At 41.7% G+C, this 27,441-nt stretch overlaps 1 protein-coding gene across 4 annotated transcripts in view; it reads left to right on the top strand.

Annotated features, from left to right (window-relative positions):
• The window catches only part of LOC127572644 (leukemia inhibitory factor receptor-like), a 199,841-nt gene that overhangs the window by 103,000 nt on the left and 69,400 nt on the right, over window positions 1–27,441 (top strand). For 2 of the 4 annotated variants that reach the window (XM_052020119.1, XM_052020121.1), the window contains exon 2: window positions 25,291–25,413. In XM_052020119.1, coding sequence (XP_051876079.1) covers window positions 25,308–25,413 — 106 coding nt within the window. In that variant the 5' untranslated portion in view covers window positions 25,291–25,307. Of the gene's footprint in view, window positions 1–16,082; window positions 16,144–16,178; window positions 16,501–25,290; window positions 25,414–27,441 lie in introns of those variants that run through there. The other 2 variants (XM_052020122.1, XM_052020120.1) reach the window with 2 other exon arrangements.

Below are 27,441 nucleotides of genomic sequence, written 5' to 3'. Positions count from 1 at the left end.
GAAGGCAGACAGTTGGGATAAATTGGTGTTTCTCTGGTTGGCAGTCAGTGGTGAGTGGGTTGCCGCAGGGGTTGGTCCTGGGCCCGCAACTGTTCATGATGTACGTTAACGATTTAGAAGAGGGGACCAAGTGCAGCGTATCTAAATTTGCTGATGACACTAAATTGAGAGGAAAAGCAAATTGTGCAGTGGATGCGGAGAGTCTGCAGAGAGATATAGATGGGTTAAGTGAGTGGGCAAGGATCTGGCAGATGGAGTACAATGTTGGTAAATGTGAGGTCATCCACTTTGGAAGGAAAAATAAAAGATCAGATTATTATTTAAGTGGTGAAAGATTGCAGCACGCTGTTGTGCAGAGGGACTTGGGAGTGCTTGTGCATGAATCGCAAAAGGTTGGTTTGCAGGTGCAATGGATGATCAAGAAGGCAAATGGAATGTTGGCCTTCATTGCTAGAGGGGTTGAATTTAAGAGCAGGGAGGTTATGTTGCAACTGTACAAGCTACTGGTGAGGCCGCACCTGGAATACTGTATGCAGTTCTGGTCTCCTTACTTGAGGAAGGATGCACTGGCTTTGGAGATGGTGCAGAGGAGGTTCACCAGGTTGATTCCAGAGATGATGAGGTTAGCCTATGAGGAGAGAGTGAGTTGCCTGGGACTATACTCGCTGGAATTCAGAAGAATGAGAGGGGATCTTATAGAAATATAAAATTATGAAAGGGATAGATAAGATAGAGGCAGGAAGGTTGTTTCCACTGGTAGGTGGGACTAGAACTAGGGGACATAGCCTCAAGATTCGGGGGAATAGATTCAGGATGGAGATGAGAAACTGCTTTTCCCAGAGAGTAGTGAATCTGTGGAATTCTCTGCCTAGGGTAGTAGAGGCTACCTCATATATATCTACCTATCTATCTATGAAATGTATTTTATGCTCTTTAATATCTGTCAGTTGAAACGGTCCAGTGAAGTTGTATTGTTATAAAGAAAGACTTGCATTTATGTAGCTCCTTTCAGAATCTTGTTTTCTGAAAACACTTTACAACCAGTGAATTATTTTTTGAAGAATTGTCATTGTTTGAAATGTGGCAGGCTATTTACACCTACAAAGTGATGATGAAAAGTAGTTGATTGATAGACCAGGGCTCCAAGCTCTCGAGTTATAGAGATGTATAGCATGGAAATAAGCACTTCGACCCAACTCGTCAATGCTGACGGCACACTTCGATTGATGAGGGTAGGATGGTGGATGTTGTATTCATGGATTTTTGCAAAGCTTTTGACAAGATTCCTCATGGTAGGCTGAACCAGAAGATTAAGGCACATGGGATCCATGGAGAATTGGTAGATTGGATTCAAAATTGACGTGGCCATAGAAGACAGAAGATAGTGGTGGAGGGCTGTTATTCTGACTGGAATGCTGTAACTAGTGATGTTCCACAGGGATCAGTGCTGTGACCTCTGTTTTTGATTATATATAAATCATCTGGACAAAAAGGTAGGTGGGCTGATTAAGTCTGCAGATGACACAAAAATTGGCGGAGTTGTGGATAGTGAGGAAGGTTGTCAAAAGATCCAGCAGGATATAGACCAGTTGGAGATGTGGGCAGAGAAATGGCAGATGGAGTTTAATCCAGACAAGTTTTGCACTTTGGGAGATCAAATGTAAGAGTAGAGTATACAGTAAATGGCAGAACCCTGAGAAGCATTGGTATACAGAGGCATCTTGGGGTGCCAGTCCATAGATCCTTGAAAGTAATAACACAAGTAGATAAGATGGTAAAGAAGGCATACGGCATACCTCCCTTCAGTTGAGGTGTTGTGTAATAGGCGGGAAGTCATGTTGTAGCTGTATAATACTTTTGGAATATTGTGTGTGGTTCTGGTCACCACATTACAGGAAGGACGTGGAGACTTTGGAGAGGGAGGGTGCAAAAGAGATTTGTTAGGATGCTGCCTGGATTAGAGAATATTAGCTATAAGGAGGGGTTGGAGACTGAGGGACAGCTTAATAGAAGTTTATAAAATTATGAGAGGCATAAGATAGCGTAGATAGAGTCTTTCTCCCAGGATGGAAATGTCAAAGACGAAAGGGCATAGCTTTAAGGTGAGGAGAGAGGGTTTTAAGTAGACTTGCATGGCAATTTCTTTCCACAGAGAATGGTAGGTGCCTGGAATGTGCTGCCAAGGAAGTGGTGGAGGCAGATATGATTCCAATGTTTAAGAGGTAATTAGACACATGAACAGGCAGAGAATTGAGAGATACAGACCACATGCAGGAAGTTGTGCAGTTTAAATTGGTCAGCACAGACTTTGTGGATTGAAGGTCCTGTTCCTGTGCTGTCCAGTTCATTTTATATTATGTGGCATCTTGTTAAATCCTTTATGGAACTTAAATTACCCATATCTATAGGTTCCTATCCATCAACTCTGCTTGTTACATCCTCAAAAAACGAGCATATTTCCTAAATTGATTAGTTGTTTCTTCTTTAGTTATTGACTCCACCATCTCACCAACAATAGATGTTAAACCAACTGGCCTCTAATTTCTCTCCTTCCTTGAATACATTTGCTGCTTTGTAATCCATTGGTATCCTCCTAGAACTCAGAGAGTTTTGGAAAAACTTAAATCAATGGGTCCACTAACTCTGCAGCCACTTCCTTTAAGACCATTGGGTGCAGGTCATTAGATTCTAGTGACTTGTCTGCCTTTAGACTTGAGATTTTCTAATACCTTGTCCCACCTGATTTTGATTTTTATAAGTTCTTCCACATGATTTGAAACTAGCCCATCTGTTATTATTCGGGATATTTGCAATGCCCTCCATAATGTGGATTGATAGAAAAAATTGTCTGCCATTTCCGTTTCCTAATATTAATTCCCCAGCCTCACTCTCTTGAGGTTCCACAGTTACCTTGCTCTCTACTCTCTTCCTTTTTAAATACCCTTAGAAACTTCTACTGTTTGTTTTGATGTTACATGCAAGTTTTTTTTTTCTTATGGGTTTTTTTAGTCTTGGTTCCTGAAAAATTCCCAGTCGTCTGGTCTAATACTAGCCCTTGCTACTTTGATGTAAATATACGCTCTTCTTTAGATCATTGGATACAGATAAGGAACAAGAACTTTTGACTGACTCCACATTCTTGAAATCCAGCCCAACTTAAAATCTGTATCTATAATCCTTCATGCTTACAATAGCTGATGGAAAACCAATCCCACATAAATATTTTTGAATGCTTTGGCAAAACAGTATGCTTCAATGTAAATTTTCCCAAATACAAATGTTTATAGCTTTAACAATATTTAGAAACTTAGAAGAAATAGTTACAGCAAAAAAAAATTCTGCTCAGGATAGCACTGGAAAAATGTGCAGTAAAACCTGTGGATATTTCAGTGACTCCTCCGAAACCTTCATTCGAGATCATAGGTTTGTTCTTGTTTTCAACCACTAAACAAATAATGAACATTCTTGCTCCTTTTTTTACTAAAATTTATGTGAAGTAGAAAAGTAAACTAGCCAGGAATGGTACAGTTAACCTATTCTCTTGATGAAGCTGGTTATTGGCAGGGTGGGAGAAAATGAAGATCAAAAACAATAGAAGCTGTAAGTCTGAAGTAAAGACAGAAAATACTGGGAACACTCAGCAGGTCAGGCAAGCATTTGGGGAGAGAGAAACAGAGTTAATGTTTCAGGTTGAAGACAAAATTAAATTTTTTTTTCTCACTTTTCCAGTTTTGATGTAGGGTCCAAATAGAAATTTTAACTCTGTTTATAGAGTTGTACAACACAGAAACTGGTCCTTTGGCCCACAACATCCACGCAGATCCTTTTGCCCATTTTCCTGCATTTGGACAATGTCCTTCTTTATCTTGCCTATATAAGAATCTATCTAAATGCCTCAAATGTAGTAATTTTATCTAATTCCACCACCGCCTCTGGCAGCATGTTCTAGATATCAACCACTCCCTGTGCAAAAATAAGTTGCCCTGAAGATTCCCTTTAATTTCCTACCACGCACCTTAAATCTGTGCCCTCTTGTTTTTGATGCCCCTACCCTACCAATGCTTCTCATAATCTTGTACACTTATATCAGGTCACCCTCAGCCTCCTTTGCTCCAGGGAAAACAAGCCCAGCCTATTCAATCTTTCCCTATAACTAAAGTCCTCTATCCCAGGCAACATCTTTCCTCTGAACTCTCTCCAGCACAGTGACATACTTTCTATGGTGTGGTGACCAGAAATGCACACAAAACTCCAAGTGCTGTCTAACCCATATTTTGTAAAGTTGCAACACAACTTTCCAACTCTTAAATTCTGTGCCCCAACACATGAAGGCAAACATGCCATATGACTTTTTCATCACACAATCCATTTGTGTTACCACTTTCAGGAAACTAAGGACTTGGACACCTAGATCTCTCGGTTCTTCAACATTCCTTCATGTCCTGCCATTTACTCTACTTTGATTTCCAAAAATACATCATCTTGTATTTGTTAGGATTAAAATCCATCTGCCAATGCTCCGTCCAACTTTCTATATCCTTTTGTAACCTTAAGACATCATTCCTCACTATCCATGTAACAAATTTGCAGAAGGATGTTTCTTATAAATAATCAAGATGTCAGACTCATCAAACTATTTACTTTATTGTTACAATACCCAGTTAATTTGAGGATACAGATACTACTTGGTTTTAGATGGCCAGTCCTCAAGTTTCCTATGGAGTGTGTGTGTTGATGTTGATTGACTCTAGTCCTCTGACTTTGACTTTGAGAGTTCTTGACCATTTCTTATACGGCCAAACAACAGACTCTTGATTTCTCCAGCATCCAAGTTTCACACATTTTGTTACACTTTGTATTTTGTAAGTGTACTTAATGTTTCCTTATTTATTCTTTTAATCAATGTTAAACTCTGTCTGGCCACTGCCTGACAAGTCCAGTCATGCTAGACATTTGGTCAGTAAACGTGTCATCTTTATCTTCTCTCAGTACCAACACCATTGACTCCACAGTATATCTTTCACATCCTCCTGCCCTAATTCACACAACCTATCCTCAAGACATGCTCTCCAATCCAGGCAGCATCCTGGTAAATCTCCTCTGCACCCTCTCTAAAGCTTCCACATCCTTCCTATAATAAGGCGACCAGAACAACAGTGGCAGTGTCTCTGGCACAGAGTCCGGCCCTGTGGCTCAGGAGGGTAGTGAAGGAGAGAGGAGGGCACTAGTGACGGGGGACTCTATAGTCAGGTGGGCAGACAAGCGATTCTGTGGATGCAAGAAAGAAACTTGGAAGGTAGTTTGCCTCCCAGGTGCCAGGGTCCGGGATGTTTCAGATTTCGTCCAAGATATCCCAAAGGGGGAGGGAGAACAGCCAGAGGTCGTGGTACATATTGGTACCAACGACATAGGTAGGGAAAGGAATGAGGTCCTGAAAAAAGACTGTAGAGAATTAGGAAGGAAGTTGAGAAGCAGGACTTCAAAGGTAGTAATATCCGGGTTACTGCCTGTGCTAAGTGACAGTGGGTATAGGAACAGAATGAGGAGGAGGTTAAATGCGTGGCTGAGGGATTGGAGTAAGGAGCAGGGATTCAGATTTCTGGATCATTGGGGCCTCTTTTTGGGGGCAGGTATGACCTGTTCAAAGAGGATGGGTTGCACTTCACTCCCAGGGGGACCAATATCCTGGCGTGGAGGTTTGCTAAGGCTACTGGGGAGGGTTTAAACTAGAATTGTTGGGGGTTGGGATCTGAACTGGAGAGACTGGGGAAGAGGTGTTTGGCTCTCAAATAGAGAAAGCTAGTAGTAGGTATGATAGGCAGGTGATAGAGAAGGGACGTGCTCAGGCAGGTTTGAGATGTGTCTATTTTAACGCAAGGAGTATTGTGAACAAGGCAGATGAGCTTAGAGCTTGGATCGATACTTGGAGCTATGATGTGGTGGCCATTACGGAGACTTGGATGGCTCAGGAACTGAAATGGTTGCTTCAGGTGCCGGGTTTTTGATGCTTCAGAAAGGGAGGTAAAAGAGGTGGTGGAGTGTCACTGTTGATCAGAGATAGTGTCACAGCTGCGGAAAAGGTGGACATCGTGGAGGGACTGTCTGTGGAGTCTCTGTGGGTGGAGGTTAAGAATGGGAAGGAGTCAATTACTTTACTGGGTGTTTTTTATAGGCCGCCCAATAGTAACAGGGATATTGAGCAGATAGGGAGGCAGATCCTAGAAAAGTGTGAGAATAGCAGAGTTGTTGTGATGGGGGATTTTAATTTCCCAAACATCGATTGGCATCTCCAGACAGTGAGGGGTTTAGATGGGGAGGAGTTTGTTAAGTGTGTTCAGGAAGGATTCTTGACACAATATGTAGATAGGCCTACAAGAGGAGAGGCTGTGCTTGATTTGGTATTGGGAAATGAACCTGGTCAGGTGTCAGATCTCTCAGTGGGTGATCATTTTGGTGATAGTGATCATAATTCTATCTCCTTTACGTTAGCACTGGAGAGAGATAGGAACAGAGAGTAGAAAGGCGTTTACTTGGAGTAAAGGGAACTAGTCCATTCTTAAGCTCCCTCCTGGCTCTCCAGAGCTCTGACTGATCCATGCTTTCTAAATGTTAGGTAAGCTTCTTTCTTCCTCTTGACAAGATATTCTACATCTCTTGTCAACCATGGTTCCTTCACTCTACCATCCTTACCATGCCTCAATGGGACAAACCTATCCAGAAGCCCATGCAAGTACTCCCTAAACTGCCACATTTCTGCTGGGCACTTCCCCAAGAATATCTGTTCCCAACTTATGCTCCCAAGTTCCTGCCTAATAGTATCATAATTCCCCCTCCCCCAATGAAATACTTTCCCATACCGTCTGCTCCTATCCTTCTCCAAGGCTATGGTAAACGTCAAAGTTATGGTCACTTGGCTCCAAAATGCTCTCCCACCGAGAGATCATGAAACCTGATCAGGCTCATTACCCAGTACCAGGTCCAGAATGACCTCTCCTCTCATCGGCCTGTCCACATTCTGTGTCAGGAATCCTTCCTGGGCACACCTAACAAAACTCTGCCCCATAAATCCCCTTTACACTAAGGAGGTGCCAATCAATATTAGGGAAGTTGAAATCACCCATGACAACAACCTGGTTATTTTTGCACCTCTCCAAAATCTGCCTCCCGATCTGCTCCTCAGCATCTCTGCTGCTATTGGGGGGTCTGTAGAACACTCCCAATAGAGTGATTGCTCCCTTCCTGTTTCTGACTTCCACCCACACTGACTCAGTAGATGATCCCTCCAGGACATCCTCCCTTTCTACAGCTGTGACACTGTCCCTGATCAGCAAAGCCACCCCGCCCCCACCTCTTTTACCTCCATCCCTGTCCCTTTTGAAACATCTAAACCCCGGAATATCCAGCAGCCATTCCTGCCCTTGCAACAGCCAAGTCTCTGTAATGGCCACCACATGATACTTCCACGTACTTACCCATACTGTAAGTTCATCACCCTTATTCCTGATACTTCTCGCATTAAAGTAGACACACTTCAGCCCATCCAGCTGATGGCAATTCTGCCATTTCAACTGCTTATCCTTCCTCACAGTCTTTCTACACTCTGCATCTACTTGTACGCTAAATGCACCGACCTCTGACCTATCACTCTGGTTCCCATTCCCCCTGCCAAACTCGTTTAAACCATCCCCAATAGCTCTAGCAAACCTGCCAGCAAGAATATTGGTTCCCCTCCTGTTCTCTTACTGCAAAATAATGTGTCTTTTATAACTTGCAAAGGTCTGGAGAAATAAAACCTTCACATCCAATGGCAGAATGGTATCCTGCTCATCAGCTGCCTCCTGTAATTCACCATTGCCTTTGTGCTTGCTGTTTACTCCTTCACGCATTTCATTGGCTACAGAGAAACTAAACAAAACATAAAATGCTGGAGATATTCAGCAACCCAGGCAGCATCTGTGGAGGGAAAAACGATATTGAATCGACAACCATTTCTCTGAACTGGAAAAGTGAGAAAACAAATGTTTCAAGTTGCAGGCAGGGTTTGGTGGGAAGAACAGAGGGAATGCCTGTAACTGGTGTCACGAACCAGCAACAAAAGAAACACACTGAGCATGATTCAGTGTTAAAAACTATTTTATTAATCACTACTTATGATAATACGTAAAATAAAAGTAAAAATGTTAGTATGTTAGAATTCAAAAAATGTTAAACCTCCAACGTTAACCCCAAAAACTAAACTCTTTGTGTGTGTGTGTGTGTGTGTGTGTGTGTGTGGCAAAGTCCCAAACTCCAAGTTCAGGAATGGTTCTTAAAGTTCAGTTCCGCAAGCCATAAGGTGAAACATGAGCAAGGGCTTCTTCAACAACCACCGTTGTCTGAAGATAAGACATAGATGTAGAGAACATAGAGAGAGTACATACGAAATCCAAATGTTCCACGATGGAACCCAAACGACACTCCGGTGTTTACTCGGTAGTGACTTCCTCACCCCGAAAAGCATCCGAATCGTGGTCGTCCACACATAAATACCTGTTTCCTTCTACAGGTCAGCAACAAAGTGAACTCCACCGGATTACTTCCAACTTCCATACATGGATTTCTGTGGCAGACACAGTTATTGTTTCTCATCCATCGATAGAGAAAACTAGCAGGCTGGTGTCTCTCCCCCTTCTCTCTCTCTCTCCCTCCTCCTTCTTCTGACCTCTTCAACAACGTCATTACGTCCTTTATCTTCTATTGACGTGTAAGCACGCCCCACACACAAATACACACACTCTCTATCTTAAAGGGACTTTCACTGAGTCTGTAACACTGGTTTGTTCAGGTGACACAAAAGCTGTGGATGCCATTGAAGAGTGGGTGATGAATGCTTATTAATTACAGCTGATCTTTCTGGAGGTGGTGTAAATAGATGGAGAGCAAGGGCAGGAGAGAGAGGAAAACCAACAATCTTTGAACCATGAACGGCAAAACACAGCAGCAGCTGGAAATCTGAAATGAAAGGGGAATGCTGGAAAAACCCAGCAGTTGAGTTGGCAACTATGGAGGGAGATAGAACTGTCAGGTGGAGAACTGTACATCAGACTGGCCAGTTGTGACCCAATACTACTACTCTTCTTCCCTTTCCTAGCCTCTTTTCCTTTCTCTTCTTACCTTTGACCCATCCCCTGGTGGATCTGCTCTCCCCTCCTCCCCCGCGCCTGCCTATCACTAACTCTTACCTGCATCTACCTATCACCGCCTTGTGCCCACCCTGCTTCCCCTCTTTTGTCCACCTATTACTGCTTTGCTTTTTCCTCCTATGTATTGGGCTTCCCCTTTTCCTATTGAAGGGTTCTGACCCGAAACATTGACCGCCTGCTTTTCTCCACGGATGCTGCCTGGCCTGCTGAGTTCCTCCACATCACCATGTTTTTAGTTTGACCCAATAGGGTTGGTTATTTGAAACAAATGAATTTAGTGTTGAGTCCCAAGGTTTTAATATGCTTAGAGGGTGAGGCACTGTTCTTCCAGTTTACATTGGGCTTCCTGGCTTTCTCCTCTCTCCTCTTTAGTCCAGATGAAGGGCCTTGACTCAAAACATCGACTGTCTGTTTCCTTCCATAGTTAGAACACAGAATAGTACAGCACAGGAACAGGCCTTTCACCCTACCATGTCTGTGCAGAACATGATGCAAAATTAAATTGAATCTCTTCTGCCTGCATGTGATCCATATCCCTCCATTCCCTGTATATTCATGTGCCTATCTAAAAGCCTCTTTAATGCCACAATCATATCTGCTTCCCGGCACCTACCACTCTCTGTGTAAAACAAAAGACTTACCCTGCACATCTCCTTTCAACTTTCCCCCTCTCACTTTAAATGCATGACCTCTGGTATTTGATATTTCTACTCTGGGAAAATAATTCTGACTGTCTACCCTATCAATGCCTCTCATAATTTTTTAAACTTCCTTCAGCCTCTGGCACTCCAAAGAAAACAACCCAAGTTTGTCCAATGTCTCTCTGTTAGTTCATACCCTCTAATCCAGGCAGCCTCTAATCCTGGCAAACCTCTTCTCCACATCTCTCCTGTAATGAGGCAACCAGAATTGTTGCAGCCTAAGTAAAGTTTTATACAGCTGCAACATGACTCCCTTACTCCCATACTCAGTGCCCCAACCAATGAAGGCAAGCATGCCGTATGCCTTCTTTACCACCCTGTCTACTTGCATGGCCACTTTCCTGACATGCGGAGTTCCTCCAGCAGTTTTCACAATGTGCTACGTTGGATCGTTCTAAAAGGCCAGAAACAGAGCCCAGAATGGGATGGAGAGTTAAAGAGCAACTGGAAACTCAGGGGCATCCTTGTGCATTGAATGGAGGTGTTCTTGCAAAGTGAAAAGACAATCTATAGCAGTAGGTGCAATATCAAATCACTTGGTTAGTAGAATTCATCTACGTATCTATCATTAAGAACCCTCACCATCGGAAACACCCTATTTTCGTTACTACTATCAGGGAGGAGGTACAGGAACCTGAAGACCCAAACTCAATGATTCAGGAACAGCTTCTTTCCCCTCCGCCATCAGATTTCTGAACAATCCATGAACACTACATCGTTAGTCCTTTTTTTGTTGCACTATTTATTTATTTTTGTAATTTATAGATTTTATATCTTTGCACTGTACTGCTGCCACAAAACAACAAATTTCACATCATATGTCGGTGATAATAAATCTAATTCTGAATTCTAAAACTAATTGGGTGAAGCACTCAAGTTCCTCGTGACCAGGCAGCTTCTTTGCGCAGCCTCACTCAACCCTGTTGTTTAGAGTATGAGCACGACAGTCTTGTCCTGATGCCTTTGATTCTCTGGTGTTCCTTACCATTACAAGTACTAAAGAGCAAGGAAGGGAATGATTCTCTGAAAAGATATCACTTAAAAGCTTACAAAGAAACCATTTTAACTAAGATTACCAAATGTTTGTCAGAAAATTATCAGGATGTGGGGATTTCCAGGCTGGCTACAAATTCATCTGTTGCAGTCAAGGATTAAGCTGTTAGGCATGCAGAACATATGATGTCATGTTTGAGGTACTTAGTAACATTGGTTTGCAATTATATACCAACTGCTGGAACGGGGCCACATTGTGAACCGGCTGCACTTTCATTGCAGTATGAATAAGACCTTCAGGTAGAGGGAAGGGTATATTTAACACCTTGCACATCATTGAGATGTCCCAAAGGGTTTTTGCAGTTTACTTATAGATGAATGATGCTTATCGTGGACTCCTAGTTATTCACTGTTCAGATAGATGTTACAGAATTGATGATAATGTCCTCTAGTACAGTTTACACACACCTTTCCTTCCCAATACATTGCAGCTAAGTGGAAGTAAAATTCTGAGCAGTACCACCTCCTTTATACTACACCAAAGATTAACAGTTAGTAATCCTTATCTTGAAGTCATTATATTTTGACAAAGTTAACACAAATAAAAAGACAAACTGCAGCTCATGGCATTGAGCAGTGATTGCTCTGCTGGACGATTTGATGCAAAATTCAGACATTTGGAGAATCTCTCACTTGGTCTATGATAAAGGCTGCTGAGGAGATAACCGTGAGATGTGCTTTCTTTATACTTATTGCTGAGTTATATTTCCCTCTTCTACCACTTTATTCATTTGTCAGTTTTACAATTATTAAGTGTTTTATTCATTTAACATTAAAAATATAGATGTTAATCTACAATACTTTTAATAAAATGAAACAATTTGTTGTTCCTCCTTTGTAAGCACTGTAAGGTAGTATTTGCTATTGTGCTCTCATGCTAATGTTTAACAAAGGTCCTCACTCTCCTATTTTAGTGCTGGCATTTATTTGTTCATGTCATTGGTTTAATACCTGCATTGGTCTGATAGAATTTGGGATAAGCGCACTTAGATTTTATACTGGAATACAACCAGTGAAAATTCTGTCCTTTAAGTTCAATTTTGTTCATGTGCTGGAAATTTAAGGACTGGTTTATCTGATTTAATCATGTGTGCTATTGATAATGGGACTATCTCACAGTGCAAAATTATGTGATGGTAGCTTGTAGCATTTGTTATTTGACCCAGTGTACCTCTTCCCTCAGTGACATCAGTTTACAAGTTTGCAGATGATGCCACCATTGTAGGCCATATCTCAAACAGCAATGACTCGGAGTACAGGAAGGAGATAGAGAGCTTAGTGACATGGTGTCATGGCAACAACTTTTCCCTCAATGTCAACAAAACAAAAGAGCTGGTCATTGACTTAAGGAAAGAGGGCGGTATACATGCACCTGTCTACATCTATGGTGCTGAGGTCGAGAGGGTTGAGAGCTTCAAGTTCCTGGGTGTGAACATCACTAACAGCCTGTCCTGGTCAAATCACGTAGATGCCACAGCCAAGAAAGCTCACCAGTGCCTCTACTTCCTCAGGAGGCTAAAGAAATTCGGTTTGTCCCCTTTGACTCTCACCAACTTTTACCGATGCACCATAGAAAGCATCCTGTCTGGATGTATCACGGCTTGGTACGGCAACTGCTCCACCCAGGATCGCAAGAAGCTGCAGAGAGTTGTGGACACATCACAGACACCAGCCTCCCCTCCTTGGACTCTGTCCTTACCTCTCGTTGTCTTAGTGTAGCAGCCAGCATAATCAAAGACCCCACCCACCCGGGACATTCTCTCTTCTCTCCTTTTCCATCGGGTAGAAGATACAGGAGCCTGAGGGCACGTACCACCAGACTTAAGGACAGCTTCTACCCCACTGTGATAAGACTATTGAATGGTTCCCTTATTCAATGAGATGGACTATGGCCTCACGATCTACCTTGTTGTGACCTTGCACCTTGTTGCACTGCACTTTCTCTGTAGCTATGACACTTTACTCTGTACTGTTATTGTTTTTACCTGTACTACATCAATGCACTTTGTACTAACTCAATGTAACTGCACTGTGTAATGAATTGACCTGTACAATCGGTTTGTAAGACAAGTTTTTCATTGTACCTTGGTACATTGACAATAATAAACCAAAACCAATACCAATTTTGAGTTGGTTCAGCCTTGAATCAATTATGCCTGCTGATGATATTTTGAGGCACTGACACATTTTTTGGTTTTAATTATCCTGAGTAATTTAGTAAAGATGGTTACTTTTGGCTTTAAATTAAAGTGTTACTTAGAGCCATAAAAATTTGTTATTAATATTGCATGGCATGCTTTCACCATGCTTATTTTACATTTGCCTGTTCTGGATTATGCCTGTTTATGGCCTCTGCAGCTGTTACTTTTTAACACAAGAAAGAATGGTCTATGCAGGAGAAATTGCATATGTAAGAAATTACAGCACCATAGTTTGATGCGGCAAGGAATGGATTTCTGCTTAAAATAGCTTACTGTTGAATTTATTATACCAAGGACTGTATTTGTGACTATCTTTAAAACAAGTGCATGCACAGCTTGTTCAAAGATGCCCTGTTTTTTTCACTAGTCTGAAAGTGTAGGAGCTGGTCTTGAGCAGAACCAAAACACTGGACCCAGCTGAAATCAAACTTTCAAAGTTTTAGCACACCTTATGGCAGTGGTGTCAGACCAATAGTGGGAGAATTTTCTTTTATGGATGCTAAATGGGTAATTAATCACAAGTTGAAGTTGAGAATCTGTCAGAGCATATGAATGTTAAGTTGGGCATTTGCCATGTTTCCACTCTGGGGTGTGTTTTTAAATACACAATATGAATTTAGTGAGTTGCTGTTACTTAGATTGGCTTTTGTGAGTGAGGATGCTGACAGGTCTCTTTTTGTCATCAGTCCATTAAGGCATTATTGCAGACAAATTAGTGGTTTTGACTCTGATACTGCAGGATCATTTTGAATTATTCATCATTTATTACCAGGAAATTCTGACATCCGTTTTTCAGCTCCTAAAGAAACAAAATAATAAAATAGAGCATATCTGATTTATGCAGTTGTGACCAATGTGAAAGTCACACTGAAGCTGACTTGAAAGATAACTGCAGTGACAAATTAGGATCTATTTTTGTTTTGAGCAAACATAAAAGTGGAGACACCCTTCCTCCCTTCCTAACCCATTGTGGGTGGGTGGGTGAAGCTTGTTATGGGCAGAGCCACAACAAGCCTCATGTATAAAAGAAGAGTCTGAGCAACGCTGGCTCAGTCGGTCAAGCAGTCTCCTATAATTGTGGACATTATATAAAATTATGCTAAATAAGTGAAAGAGGAGCAAAAATGTAACACAGCATTTGCTGGTTACCCATTCTTGAAATCTAACCTTTTTTGTAAAAACATAGCAGTCCTTAAAGCTTGTGCTGTCGCATTCAGAGTGAACGTAAATAATATGGTCCGTTCAGGGAGAAAAATCCTAACTGCTGAATTTTTTATTGCAAAGGTTGCTTTCCACATCTTGCTCTCAGAAGGCAAATGTTTTCAACTCCCCTAAATCACAAACCTGGACATGCTTCCTTCCTGTCCATCTTCAAAAACCACTGTACTTCACATCATCAGCTTTATCCCTGCATTATATAATAACAAGAGTTTTGTATATTTACTTACAAAGGAAACCTTAGAAACATAGAAAACCTGCAGCACAATTCAGGCCCTTCGGCCCACAAAGCTGTGCCGAACATGTCCCTACCCTAGAAATTACTAGGCTTACCCATAGACCTCTATTTTATTCAGCTCCAGGTACCTATCTAACAGTCTCTTGAAAGACTCTATCGTATCACAGAGCTATCTGAAAGAACAAGGGTGTGGAACTTATCAGACAGATCTTTAAAGATCAGAATTGGTTCCTGTGCTATATGATTCTATCCTATTTTGCCTCTTCCCTTTCTTTGGTTTCTCCCCATGTCTGTGTGGGTTTCCCCCGGGTGCTCCGGTTTCCTCCCACATTCCAAAGACGTACGGGTTAGGAAGTTGTGGGCGTGCTATGTTGGCGCCGGAAGCGTGGCGACACTTGCGGGCTGCCCCCAGAACAGTACGCAAAAAATGTATTTCACTGTGTTTCGATGTACATGTGTCTAATAAAGATATCTTGTCTTGTATCCTGTTAGAATAGTGTTATAGGACTGTAGTTGTCTGCTATTGTTTAATTTGTTATAGTAGTGTCAACAGAAGCCTCAGGTTGACACCCTTCATCTCGACTATCCAGTCCATGCTTCTCAATCTGAAGATTATAGGTTCTCTTTTCATTCCAGATACTTGTACATGAAAGTCTGGGCTGATTCCAGAACAACAGAAAGGGAGATTGGGATGAGAAGTTAAACCAAGGTCCAGTCTGCATTCTGATATAATTGGAAATTATCCTAAAACTATCCCGTTTTGAAGAACAAGGAAGTTTATTTTCAGTTTGCTGGCCAAAATGTATCCACTCAACATTAGAATATATGATTAGCAGCTCACTGTCACAGTGTTATTTGTGAGAGCAAAACACTAGTTGCTGGGGGAACTCAGTCGGTCAGGCAGTATCAGTGGAGGGAAATGGACGATCGACGTTTCAGGCCGAGACCCTTCATCTGGACTGCCCAGTCTATCCAGTCCTGATGAAGGGTCTCAACCCCAGAGGTTGACTGTCAATTTCCCTCCACAGATGCTGCCTGACCCGCTGAGTTCTTCCAGCAACTAGTTTTTGTTTTGCTCCAGATTCCAGCATCTGCAGTTTTTTGACTTGTTACTTGTGAGAGCTACATGGAGCAAATTTGTTAACTACATTAAAGAACTATACATGCAATTAAAAAGCAAGGTGGGGTGTTCTGTTTTTGGCATTGTTAATGCAAGCTTTTTGATGCAACACCTTGATTATTTTCTGAGGAATAGTTTGATTATTCAGCCGTTGAAACAGTTACATATTTAACTTAATACTTTTTTCTGCTTCAGTGCGTTTGGACGTTTTGCACTCTGTTTTTGGGAAACGGATAGCCGCAGTCTATCAAAGAAAATCAGTATGTCTTGCAATTCTGTTTTGGTTTTGGCTCTAATGAATTGAATAAATTGTGCAATCAGTTGTTAAGAGTTGCCAACTGATCCTCCGTGGAGGTAGAGTGAAGTAATCGTACAGCGATATCGACCGCTCTTGTGCTCCGCTGATTAACAGAACCCGTCCGCAACACAAGTGCGTGCAATGGGGGTGTCTTTAATCCTTTTAAAACAGGAATCCGCATAAACCTGGGAAGTTGGGGGTGGTGATTAGAACTGTGAAGAGCAGATGCCTGAAATCGCTTGGAATGAGGTTTGGTGCTCCGGAAAATGTTCCCCAGTGTCTGAATGTCATTAATCAGCATATGGATTATTGAAGCGCGATGTTCCCCGCTGCGATCACCCGTGACAGCTGCCTGAGGAACCGCAAATTGCTCATTGGCCGACCCGCGCCTCCGCTTTAAAAGCCTAGCCTGATGATCAGTCAGTGCTCTCTGATCTCTGGCCTAGCTTTCTTATTTTCTGCGCAACTCCCACGGAATTTGCTTTTAAAGTGAGAATCGGGGTTTTTTTTCTTGCGCCTTGACACTGCGTACCTTTAAGTTATCATGTCTTGATGTAATACTGTACTGGAAGTATTAATGAAAAGAACAGTTGCGTTTTTATTGGACCAACAAAGTAACCTACATATATATTTTTGTTTCGTAACCTCGTGCTGTCGCGGTGTGCCTTACCACTCAAAGTTTCTTTAATAATATGGATTCGTGTTTAATGAAGTTCGCGAGCGAAGTTAAATAAGAAAACTACTTGTTATGATATATTACGTTAAGAAGCTTATTCACTGTTTGGAGGATTTATGTTAGGCAATATTCTTACTAGAAAGCTTGGGAAAAGTAGAAGTTGCTCAAAGAAAGGAAAGGGTGTTAACTAGTTTAAATCTTGGCGGGGGGGGCAAGTTTTTCATGCAGAGAATTAGATTTTGGTTTGCACTGCCTGGTAGAAATAAAGACGTAAAAATGAAAGTATAAAGAATGCTGGGTGTGGAACTAATTGAATCGTTCTTAGAAACACGAGAGGTGATTTCATTGAACCGTGGGAACCTGGAAGGGGCTTAACGGAGTAGAGGGCGAGTTAATGTTTATCCGGACTGGGGTACAAAACAAAGCAAATGGAGTGGTCCCAGGGATGACAGACCAGGGATTCCTCTCTGAGAGCCAAAAACATTTAAGAAGACAGAGTTAATAGAGACTGTAGATGCTGGAATTTGAAGCAAAAAGCAGCTGCTGGAGCAACTCACTGGAGTCAGGCAGCATCTGTGGAGGGAAATGGACAGTCAACGTTTTGGGCTGGACCCTTCATCTGGGCTCATTTAAGAAGAAATCTAGTCTTGAATAGTTTCGATAGAGTAAGTGGAGAGAAACTGATAGTGCTGTTGATAACCAGAGAACACAGATCCATAGGGGATATGATATAATGTTTAACCTAGTGTTTTTGATCTGGAATGCGAGGGTGATGGAAGATGGTGATGTAGCTAGTAGAGCTGCTGCCCACGTAATAAAGAACTATGTTCAATCCTGACCGCTTGTGCTGTCTGTGTGGAGTTTGCATATTCTCCCTCTCGTGGTTTCTTCTGGTTTCCCCACTGCGTTGCAGGATGGTGGGTTAATTGGCTGCTGTAAATTGCCCTTAGTGTGTAGGTGAGTGGTAGAACCTTGGGGGGGAGTTGATGAGAATATGGGGATTAATGTGGGATTAGTGCAAACGGGTGGTGATGTTTGCTACGGACTTGGCAGGGCGAAGGGCCTGTTTCCATGCCCTATCTCTCTATGATTGTTTGACTCTATGGATGATAGTAACAAAAATAGATGAATGCTCAAAAGGAAAATGTAATTGATACAGCTATGCCAGAAGAGTGCAACTAGTTGGATGGCTCTACCAAAGAGTCTGTTTGGACACGAGGCCAAGTGGTTGCTTTATCGTTCCATAATTTTTACTTTTATTCGAAAATGGAGTAGAATTGTAATATGGGATTCTTAGGCTTTGGAATACTAATTACTGTAATTGAAGTGGAGCATTAGAATTTTGAACATAGAACAATACAGCACAGGAACAGGCCTTTCGGCTCACCATGATGCCAATTTAACTAATCCCTTCTGCCTGCACATGGTCTGTATCCCACTACTCTCTACCTGTTCACGTGTCTGTCAAAAATGCCTTTTGCTACCACGGCTACTTCTACCACCTCCTCACACAGTGCATTCAGGCACCTACAACTCCACGTTAAAAAAAAAGTTGCCTTGCAAATCTTCTTTAAACTTTCCCCCTCTCACCTTAAACCTATCCCTTCTAGTATTTGACATTTCCACCATAGGAAAAAGCCTCTCATAATTTTACATATTTCTATCAGGTCACCTCTCAGCCCCCAGAATTCTAGCGAAAACTAGTTTGTCCAAAAAACTAACTGCTGGAAGAACTGAGCTGGACAGGCTGAGGAGGGAAATGGACAGAGTATGTTTTGGGTTGAGACCCTTCATCTGGATTGAAAGATAGAAGGGAGATGGCCAGTATAAAGAGGTGACGGGAAGGGGTGGAGCAAGCTTTGGCAAGTGATAGGTGGATCCAGAGGAGGGGTGATTAGTAGATGGAGGAAGGGAGAGTGGAAATAGTACCAGAAACTGGGAGGTGACAGGTGGAGGTGACAAAGGGCTGTAGATGATGGAATCTGATAGGAAAGGAAGGTGGAGCCTGGCACCAAATAAGGCAGGTGGGGAGGGTGGATGGGACCAGTGGGGGAGGGGACCTAGTGGGAGGAAAATACAGGTGATGGGCAGATGGAGTGGGTGGATCAGGGGAAAGAACCAGGATGAATTGGGGGCTGGTGGGGTGGTGTAGGAGGAATTGGTTAGATCTGGGGAGAGAGGAAAAGAACAAGAGGGGGAGCAGGTTACCTGGAATTGGAGACTTCAATGTTCATGCTGTCAGGTTGTAGACTACCCAGGTGTGCATATTTTTTGCTCCACCCCTTCCCCTCATCCCTTTATACAAGGACGCCTTGTTACAGTTGTACAAAGCATTGGTTGTACTGCACTAGAAGTATTGTGTGAAGTTCTGGTTGCCTCATGAAAGGAAAGATGCAATTAACCTTTAGAGGACAGAAGAGATTCAGAAGGATTTTGCCTGGATAGGAGGGCTTGAGTTATGAGGATAGATTGGATAGGCTGGGACTTTTTCCCTGGAGCATAGGAGGCTGAGAGGTGACGTTATAGAGGTATATAAAATTGAGAGACATATATAACCAGAGTCTGTTTCCCATGGTAGAGGTGTCTTAAACTAGAGTGCGTAGATTTAAGGTGAGAGGGAGGTTTAAAGGGGTCCTGGAAGAGCTGCCAGAGTAGGTCATGGAGGCAAGAACATAATGATACTTAAGAGGTATGTGGACAGGTAGTTGAATGAGCAAGGTGTAGAGGGATAAGGAATTAATGCAGGCAAGTGGGATTAGCATAGATGGGCATGATGGTTGGTATAGATACAGTGGGCTGAAGGGCCTGTTTCTTTGCTGTACAACCCTATGCAAAGTTGTTTCTCTGGTCAAAGCTGTGTTCTTTTCAGGGCTCTGCCAGCTAAACCATATTATATGAACGTAAGCATTAATTTAAAATGGAATTCCATTTTGTATTCTTCCCTTTAAACACAGGAAATAATGGCAAATACAGTGAGTGGAGTTTCCAGTATTTAAGGCAATCTGAGGAAGAAGTCTGTGACTCAACTGTTTCGGGAGATTCTTGCAACACCATCTACATGTTTTGGGATTATTCCATTTGGTTATATGAATCCTTTGTACATAGGGACTCCTGAGGAAAATATTATGCAAGGAATGTGATATGCTGAATTAGAATTCTGAAGATCCAGCTTTATGTTTTCATGGGGACATAGGCCTTCTGACTCCTTCTCAGCTGTATTACAATTACAAGTGATTTGTATTTTAACTTGATTCACATGCTGAGTTATTCAGGTGGTGGTGTCCTCATGGGCCTGCTACCCTTGTCCTTCTTGTGGTATATATTTCACGTGTGGAGATGACGTAAGAGGAGTCTTGGCAAATAACGTTCTTGGACTCTTAATTCTACCTTTCTCAGTTATTCCGTTATTGCCACTGTAGCATTTCTTTTTTCACTATTTCAGATTGCACTACAATCTTTGCACTGTTCTGCTGTATTTATTGTTGTATTTATTGTTACCATGTGTACTGTTTAGTCTGTGAGCTTCATGTGAACAAGGAATTTCATTGCACCCTGGTGTATAAAACAATAAACTAATCTAATCTGGTGGTGGGGATCTCTGGAGGAAGTTGAGATTGATATTCTGTTTAGCACTTGAGGCTGAAAAAAACTGCAAATATGTCACCCATGCCTCTAGCACTCTTGTGCTGAGCCCCACCATCAGTGAAGATGGGGACTTTATTAAATGGGGATATTATTGAGCTACCATCTTGAGCTGCCAAGATGTGGTAGAACTACAGAACTTTGATCTGATCCATTGTTTGTGAGATTACTTAGCTCTGTCTGTTGCATACTGTTTTTGCTGTTTAGCACATATGTCATCCTATGTTACTCAAGGCTGGCTGTTGCATGATTAGTTTGTAGTACAGCTTTTCCAATTTAGACACCAGTCCCCAGATGTTTGTAAGAACTCTAAGAACACCTGGGTTCAAAGTAATTTTGCCAATTGCAAATTCAGTGCCTGGGTCAGTGTCACCCAGTTTTATTTTTTCTCTGTTTGAACAAATAAGTTGTTTAATAGCCCTTTAAGAGGAGAGCACTTGGGGTGATTCTGGAGTCGCATGTAGGCCAGACCAGGTGAGCTTGGCAGATTTCCTGCCCTAGAGGACATAGATTTTTCTTTAACTAGCTGTTGAATTAATACGCTCAAATTACGTTGATGGACAATAGTTTTCTGCAATTAGGAGATTCTAGATTCAAGTCTATGGATTATGGAATGAATCAAGAGAGGCCTTGCACAAAAATAGAAAATGCTGGAAATATCGAGGAGGTCAGGCCGCATCAGTAGGAAGACAAACTGAATCAACATTTCAGGTTGAAGACTTTTCCTCAGAACCGGGAAGGAGAGAAAAAAAGCTGGTTAAGCTGCAGGGAGGTTGGGGGAGGGAGTAAAACTGTGGTGACCAAGGGTTATAAGCTGAAAACTAAGGTATGACCTTATCTGGTTAGTGGAAGCAGTTAGAGAGCAAGTCAGGCCGCGCATGTCCATGACTCCCAGAGGGGGAAAAAAAACAAAAAAATGGAACAAAAAACAACAAACAAGCTGAGCAATAGTACAGATGGACAATGCAGGTGCGAATTGTTCGCTGAATTTTAGAAACCTATATTAGGTCCAGTAGTCTGCAATGTGCCTGGTTGGGAGATGAGGTGCTGTTCCTCAAGCTTGTATTCTGCATGAGATCACAAGACCAATAGTTCAGAGTGGGATGGGGAATTAAAATGGCAGGTAACGAGAAGCACAGGGCTGCGAAGCGATCACCCAATCTGTGTTTGGTTTGTCCAATGTACACTGTGTACACCGAAAGCAGTACACTAGATTGGAAGACGTGCAAGTGAATCACTGCTTCACCTGGAAAGATTCTTTGGGTCCACGGATGGTGAGAAGAGGTGAAAGGACAGGTGTTTCATTGCCTGTGGTTGCGAGGGAAAGTGCCATGAGAAGAGGGGTGGTTAGTGGGAATGGAGCAATAGACCAGGGAGTCATGAAGGGAATGGTCCCTGTGAAGATGGGAAAATATGTCCGGTGGTGGAATCGCTTTGAAGGTGGTGCAGAGAATGCTTTGTTGAATGTGGAGGCTAGTTGGGTGTAAGGTGATGATCAGGGGAATCTGTCCCAGAGGAAAGGGGGGTGAGAACAGAGGATAAATGTTGCCTAAATAGACTTCAGTAAGATATTTGTCAAGGCCCTGCAAGGTAGGCTGGCCCAGAAGGTTGAGGTACATGGGATCCGAGGCAACCTGGCTAATTGGATCAAAAAGTTACTTGGTGATAGGAGGCAGAGGGTAGAGATGGAAGGATGCTTTTCTGATTAGAACAATGTGACCAGTGGTATACTACAGGGATTGGTGCTGGAACTCTTGCAGTTTGTGATACATATTAACCACTTGAATGTGAATGTAGGATGTATGATTAGTAAGCTTGTGGATGATGCAAAAGTTGGTTGTGTCATGGATAGCGAGGAAGGTTGTTTAAGACTACACAGCAGGATATAGATCAAATGTAAAGTTGGGCAGAGTGTTGGCAAATGGAATTTAACCCCGACAAGTGTGAGGTGATGCATTTTGGGAAGCCGAGTAGTGATTGGATGTAGTAAATGTTAGCATGCTAGGGAATGTTGATGAACAGAGGGACCTTGTGGATCAAGTCCATAGTTTCCTCAAGGTGGAAACATCGGTTGAATGGGTGATGCAGAAAGCACTTGGCATGCTTGCCTTCAAAGGTCAGAGCATAGAACAAAAGTTGAGATTTTATGTTGCAACTTTACAAAACATTGATTAGACTACACTTGAGTATTTTGTGCAGCTCTGGTCACCACACTAAAGGAAGGGATGTGGTTGTGGTAAATTAGCTCCTGGATCTCCTGGTCATTCTCATCAAACCAGCACAGGTTTTCAGATGAGCAGAGTCTCCTCACAGGTCTAATTATGGTGGGTCATAATCACTTCAAGTTGAGGAGCATTTGAGATGGTATTGGGTAGCTGAATACCATGTAAATACAATGTGATTGTGCTGGAGAGTGCGTAGAGGAGATTCATCAAGATGTTGCCTGGATTGGTGGATTTTAGTTATGGGGAGAGATTGGATAGGTTAGGTTTGTTTTCCCTGGAGTGAAGCTGAGTGGTGACCTGATAGAGGTATATCAAATTATGAGAGGCATAGATAGAGTAGATAGTCAGAATCTTTTTCCCAGTAGGGGTATTAAAAACAAGAGGGCGCAGATCCAAAGTGAGAGGAAGGAGCTTTAAAAGGGATTTGAAGGGAAAGTTTTCGCATGAAGTGTGGTTGATATCTGGAGCTTGTTGTCAGAGGAGATGTTGGAATCAGAAAGATGCTTCTCTGGTTCAATATGAATTAACTTCTACTGCAGATTGCAGTGTTTTCTCTGAGTGTGCACTTTTGGGCCCCATAAGTAGCCCCATTTAAGAGACATTTAGACAGGCACTTAAATAGAAGAATATGGACCTAATGCAGGCAAATGAGATTAGTTTAGATGGGCAAGAAGGCCAACGTGGATGTGACAGGCCAAAGGGTCCATTTCTATGCTGTACAATTCTGACTCTTAAGATGACCAAATTTACAAAACATTGATTAGAGCTGGTCATTTTACACTGAGGTGCATAGAAATTTCTTTGCTCAGGGTAGTGAATCTCTGGAATTCTCTGCCACCAAGGGTGCTGGGGACCCAGATCATTAAGTATATTTAAGGTGAAGATTTGAAATATTAAGGAATTGAGGGTTATGGGGAAGTGACACAGAAGAGGAGTTGAAACCAGTGGAGATCAGACATGATATTAAATGGTAAGGCAAGCTTGAGGGGCCTGGTGACCTGTTCCTGCTCCCATTTTCTTGTGTTCCTGTGATAGGCATTAACCACTGTGACCTAGATCACTGTGTGCAAAATACTGGGGTTCTTGGCTGAGATTAATCCTGCCTTCATAGAGTTCTTGAACTGGTGAAATTTTATGCTGTTTCATTTTTCCCACTCTCATGCTTAGTTTGTCCTGTTTAGTTTGCAGGAGTGATGCAGTATTTACAGGTAATGGTACTACCCAAATAACTATTTATCACTGAGAGTAACTAGTTTTGTAGAAAATGGCTACTGAACACGATGAAAGCTGTTTGTTCATATGTTCTTGTGGTGTGCTCAAATGCATGTGTCCCACCCTAGGCTGACCTCCCATTTGATGGGATGTTAAAAACTGTACCTCACTGGATGACTTGGAAGCAGTGTCTATTTTGATCTCTCATAGACACTATATAAATTGATGGAAAAGTGAGGGTTCCAGTTACCTCTTGATTTCTCCTTCATCTTCTGATTCTGTGCTTACTAATGAGAATGTTTCCCATTTAAAATATGCCACTTGGAAATTAAATTTTGGTGCTTGAGGAGCTATACTTAAGCAAAACTCCTTTTGTCTTCAGATTAAATTCTGTTTGTTCAGCTCGTCTTTTTACAGAGGCTGATGCATTATTTTCAGTATTAATTTCTTTGGTAGGTATTTGCATCTGCGTTAATTGACAACCCAAGACATAACAGAACTAGAACAAATTTTATACTTTGGCAATGTGGTATTTCAATCAGCATAGGAGGACGAATTTAGTTGATCTTAATTATGTAACCAGTCAATTGTTTTTGGAGCTGAATACTTTGAACTATATAAGTATTGGAGTGACATAATATATTTTCGGTATGGTATATTGTTTTCACATTCCTCCTTGTTTATAATTACCTCTTGATGGATATTTTCTGTGCACCAGATGATGCAGATTGTCAGATTGAAACCTTATGACCACTGCTTTCCAAGGAATACCTGATGTATTATGACTCTTAAGACAAAAGAGATTGTTTGGTATTAGGCTGAGGCTTTCCAAGTGGTTAAATGACTTACTACTACAGCAAGCTGAAGCATTTAAAGCTGCCTATTGGCACTTTCAGGGCAAATATGCCTGAGATTCATTTCCCTGACTGGATCTTTTGAGCTGTTCTCAGTAGGGGGTTGCAGGAGCCCTTCAAGGTCAAGCAACACACAAGATGCTGGAGGAACTCAATGGGTCAGGCAGTATTTATAAAGGGAAATGGACAGTTAATGTTTCGGAATGAGACTCTTCATTTGGACTGTTTAATTATGCTTGGGTAACTATTTCTGAGAGCTGTTTCTCATGGTTCAATATGATTTATCTTCTGCAGATTGCAACGTTCTCTCTGAGTATGCACTTTTGGGACCCATAAGTAGCTATTGAGGTACAAGGTGCTGGAATTATGCCACCAAATCCAGAACTGTATGGAATCTTGCCAGCAGGAAACAGTTCTTCACAACAACTTTTGGATATTACATTGATGGTGCAGTACATCTTGCAGTGTTCGCAGAATATTTTGTTATCAGGGTGTCTGCATTGTTTATATCTTCTAAATCTCAGGCATCTGGCCCAACAAGATCTGTTTTTGCAGGGTGTAGTCAATTAGTACGAAAGGGAAAAATCTGATATCCTTCAGAAGTGTCGACAAATACTTTGTGGCTTAATTGTACTGTTAAATCTAACTTGAACCACTGATTTTGTTGCAGGGAAGCAGAGCCCTTTAATGGATCTATTCAAGGCTGGTAGAATGAAGCAGTGCGTGTTTTTAAAGTTTATGTTTTTGGTCCTGTCGTTATCTGGTTGTGATCTGGTTTCTGCTTGGGATAATGGTGAGTTAACATCTATTTCTGATTTGCTTTTATTAAAACTGATGATTTTGTTGGAGCTGTAATGTTTTATTCATCTCTTTCCCTGTTCAATTAAGTGACATCATGTTTCTTTAATTATTGGGGTTACCTGACTGCAGTGAGTTTTTCTTCATGGTCTGATTAAAATTTCCCCGTCTGTTCCTTCATTACTATTACACTGTAATTCCCAATTCGGATGTTCATAAAAACAAACCTTGCTGCTACTTAAGATATCAGCAAGAATTGCAGATACTGACTTGACTGGGGGTTGTTATGAGGAGAAACTGGTTAGGCTGAGGTTGTTTTCTTCAAAATAGTGAAAACTAAAGGATGGAGTCCAATTGACTATAAACTAATGGATTCGAATGCCAAAGATTTCTTTGATTTGATGAAGCACCTCCACCCCAGGACATTGTCACCAAGAATGATACAAAAATTTGTTCAAAGACTTGGGTCTTGGGAGCAACTTAAAAGAGGAGAGAGAATTGGGGAGATCAATGCTTGGAATTTCCAGAGCTTGGGAACTTGGTAGCTGAAGGCTTACCTATCAACAATGAAGCAATTGAATTTGGGGATCTGCAGAATATCAGAGGAATGCTAGTTTCTCTGAGTGTTATAGAGATGGGGGAGACAGAGGAGGAGAGTGATAAGACCATGGAGGAGTTTGAAAACAAGTGTGATTTTTTTTATATATAACTAAAGAATTGCTTAACTGGTAGTTTCTAAAGGTCAGCAAACACAGAGGTAGAGGATGAACAGGACTTCATGTGAGAGAGAACATGGGCATCAGAGTTTTAGATGACCTTTAGATGACTGGTTTACTGGGAATAGAATGGTGGTGGCTATGTAGGAATGCACCCAGTCCCTTGTTTTTCATTGATGATAGCTATTCATGAATCAGCTACTCTTAAGTTTGGCTCCAGGAGCCACCTCAATTTTTTTTTCTAACAAATATCAATATGTATACTCAGGAACAAATCCTTATCTGTACAAATACGACGCTTGGTAGTCAGACCACTTGTATCAAGTGACTCCTTGCGGTGTTTACACAGCTATGTCTTGGGATTTCAAAGCCAGTCTCTGCTTGTAAGTTTCACTGGAAATAGTTTGTTAGCTAATACCATTTACTTTTAAGTATTTAAACATTTTAATCTATTCATTATGTGTGTTAATGTTTAAGAATATTTTCGAGTATTTTTATGTTTAGAGGGGGAGGAAAGGTTGTATTAGGTACAAAGAGAGTGCCCTAGCGGTATCTGCTTATTTTGTTATCTTGAATCCCTTGTGAATAACAAGGATGGTGCAGTTAATGTTGGAGGTACTAAATGCATAGATGAGATGATCAGTTTGTTACCTATAACATGAACCATTCAGGCTGGCAGTCCTTGCTGTGATACTTTTAAAGAACATCTTTTTCCTGCTTCCTTTCATTTTGAAGGAGCGTTTCTCTTGGCAAGAGCACAGCACTAGAGAAACGCTTCTTTAAAATGAAAGGAAGCAGGAAAAAGATGTTGAACAAAAGATGTTCAAGATGAAACAACAGAACAATCATGGGCTGTGAAATTTGAAAACACTTCTTTAAAAGTGAAAAGATATAGAAGGCAAAGGTATAGAACTCTTTGGACCTAATGCAGGTAAATAGGATTAGTACAGTAGGTACAACGGTTGGCTTGGGCATGATAGGTCAGAGAGCCTGTTACTGACTCAGTGCAGTGTCAACAACACTCAAGAGCTCAAACTTCATAAAAGACAGAGCAGACTCTGTGACATCATTGCTTCTACGGTTCTTCCAACTGGGCTTTGTAACAAGGTCCCAGAACTTCATCTCTAATTACTGGGAATTTAAGGACAAGGGTGTTGCCAGTTAGGAGGGGTGGCCATACTGTGGGTCCCAGTGATGCATCATCATTTTGAATAGAGGGAAATTAGCTACTGAATTCCAATCTAGGACAGAGATTAGGAAAGGCCTTTGGAAGTTGGGACTGCTTTCTCTCAGTGATGCATGGAAAG

The sequence above is a fragment of the Pristis pectinata genome, chromosome 7, assembly GCF_009764475.1.
Source record: "Pristis pectinata isolate sPriPec2 chromosome 7, sPriPec2.1.pri, whole genome shotgun sequence".
Taxonomy (NCBI): Eukaryota; Metazoa; Chordata; class Chondrichthyes; order Rhinopristiformes; family Pristidae; genus Pristis; species Pristis pectinata.
This window is presented reverse-complemented; position numbering and strand designations above follow the sequence as displayed.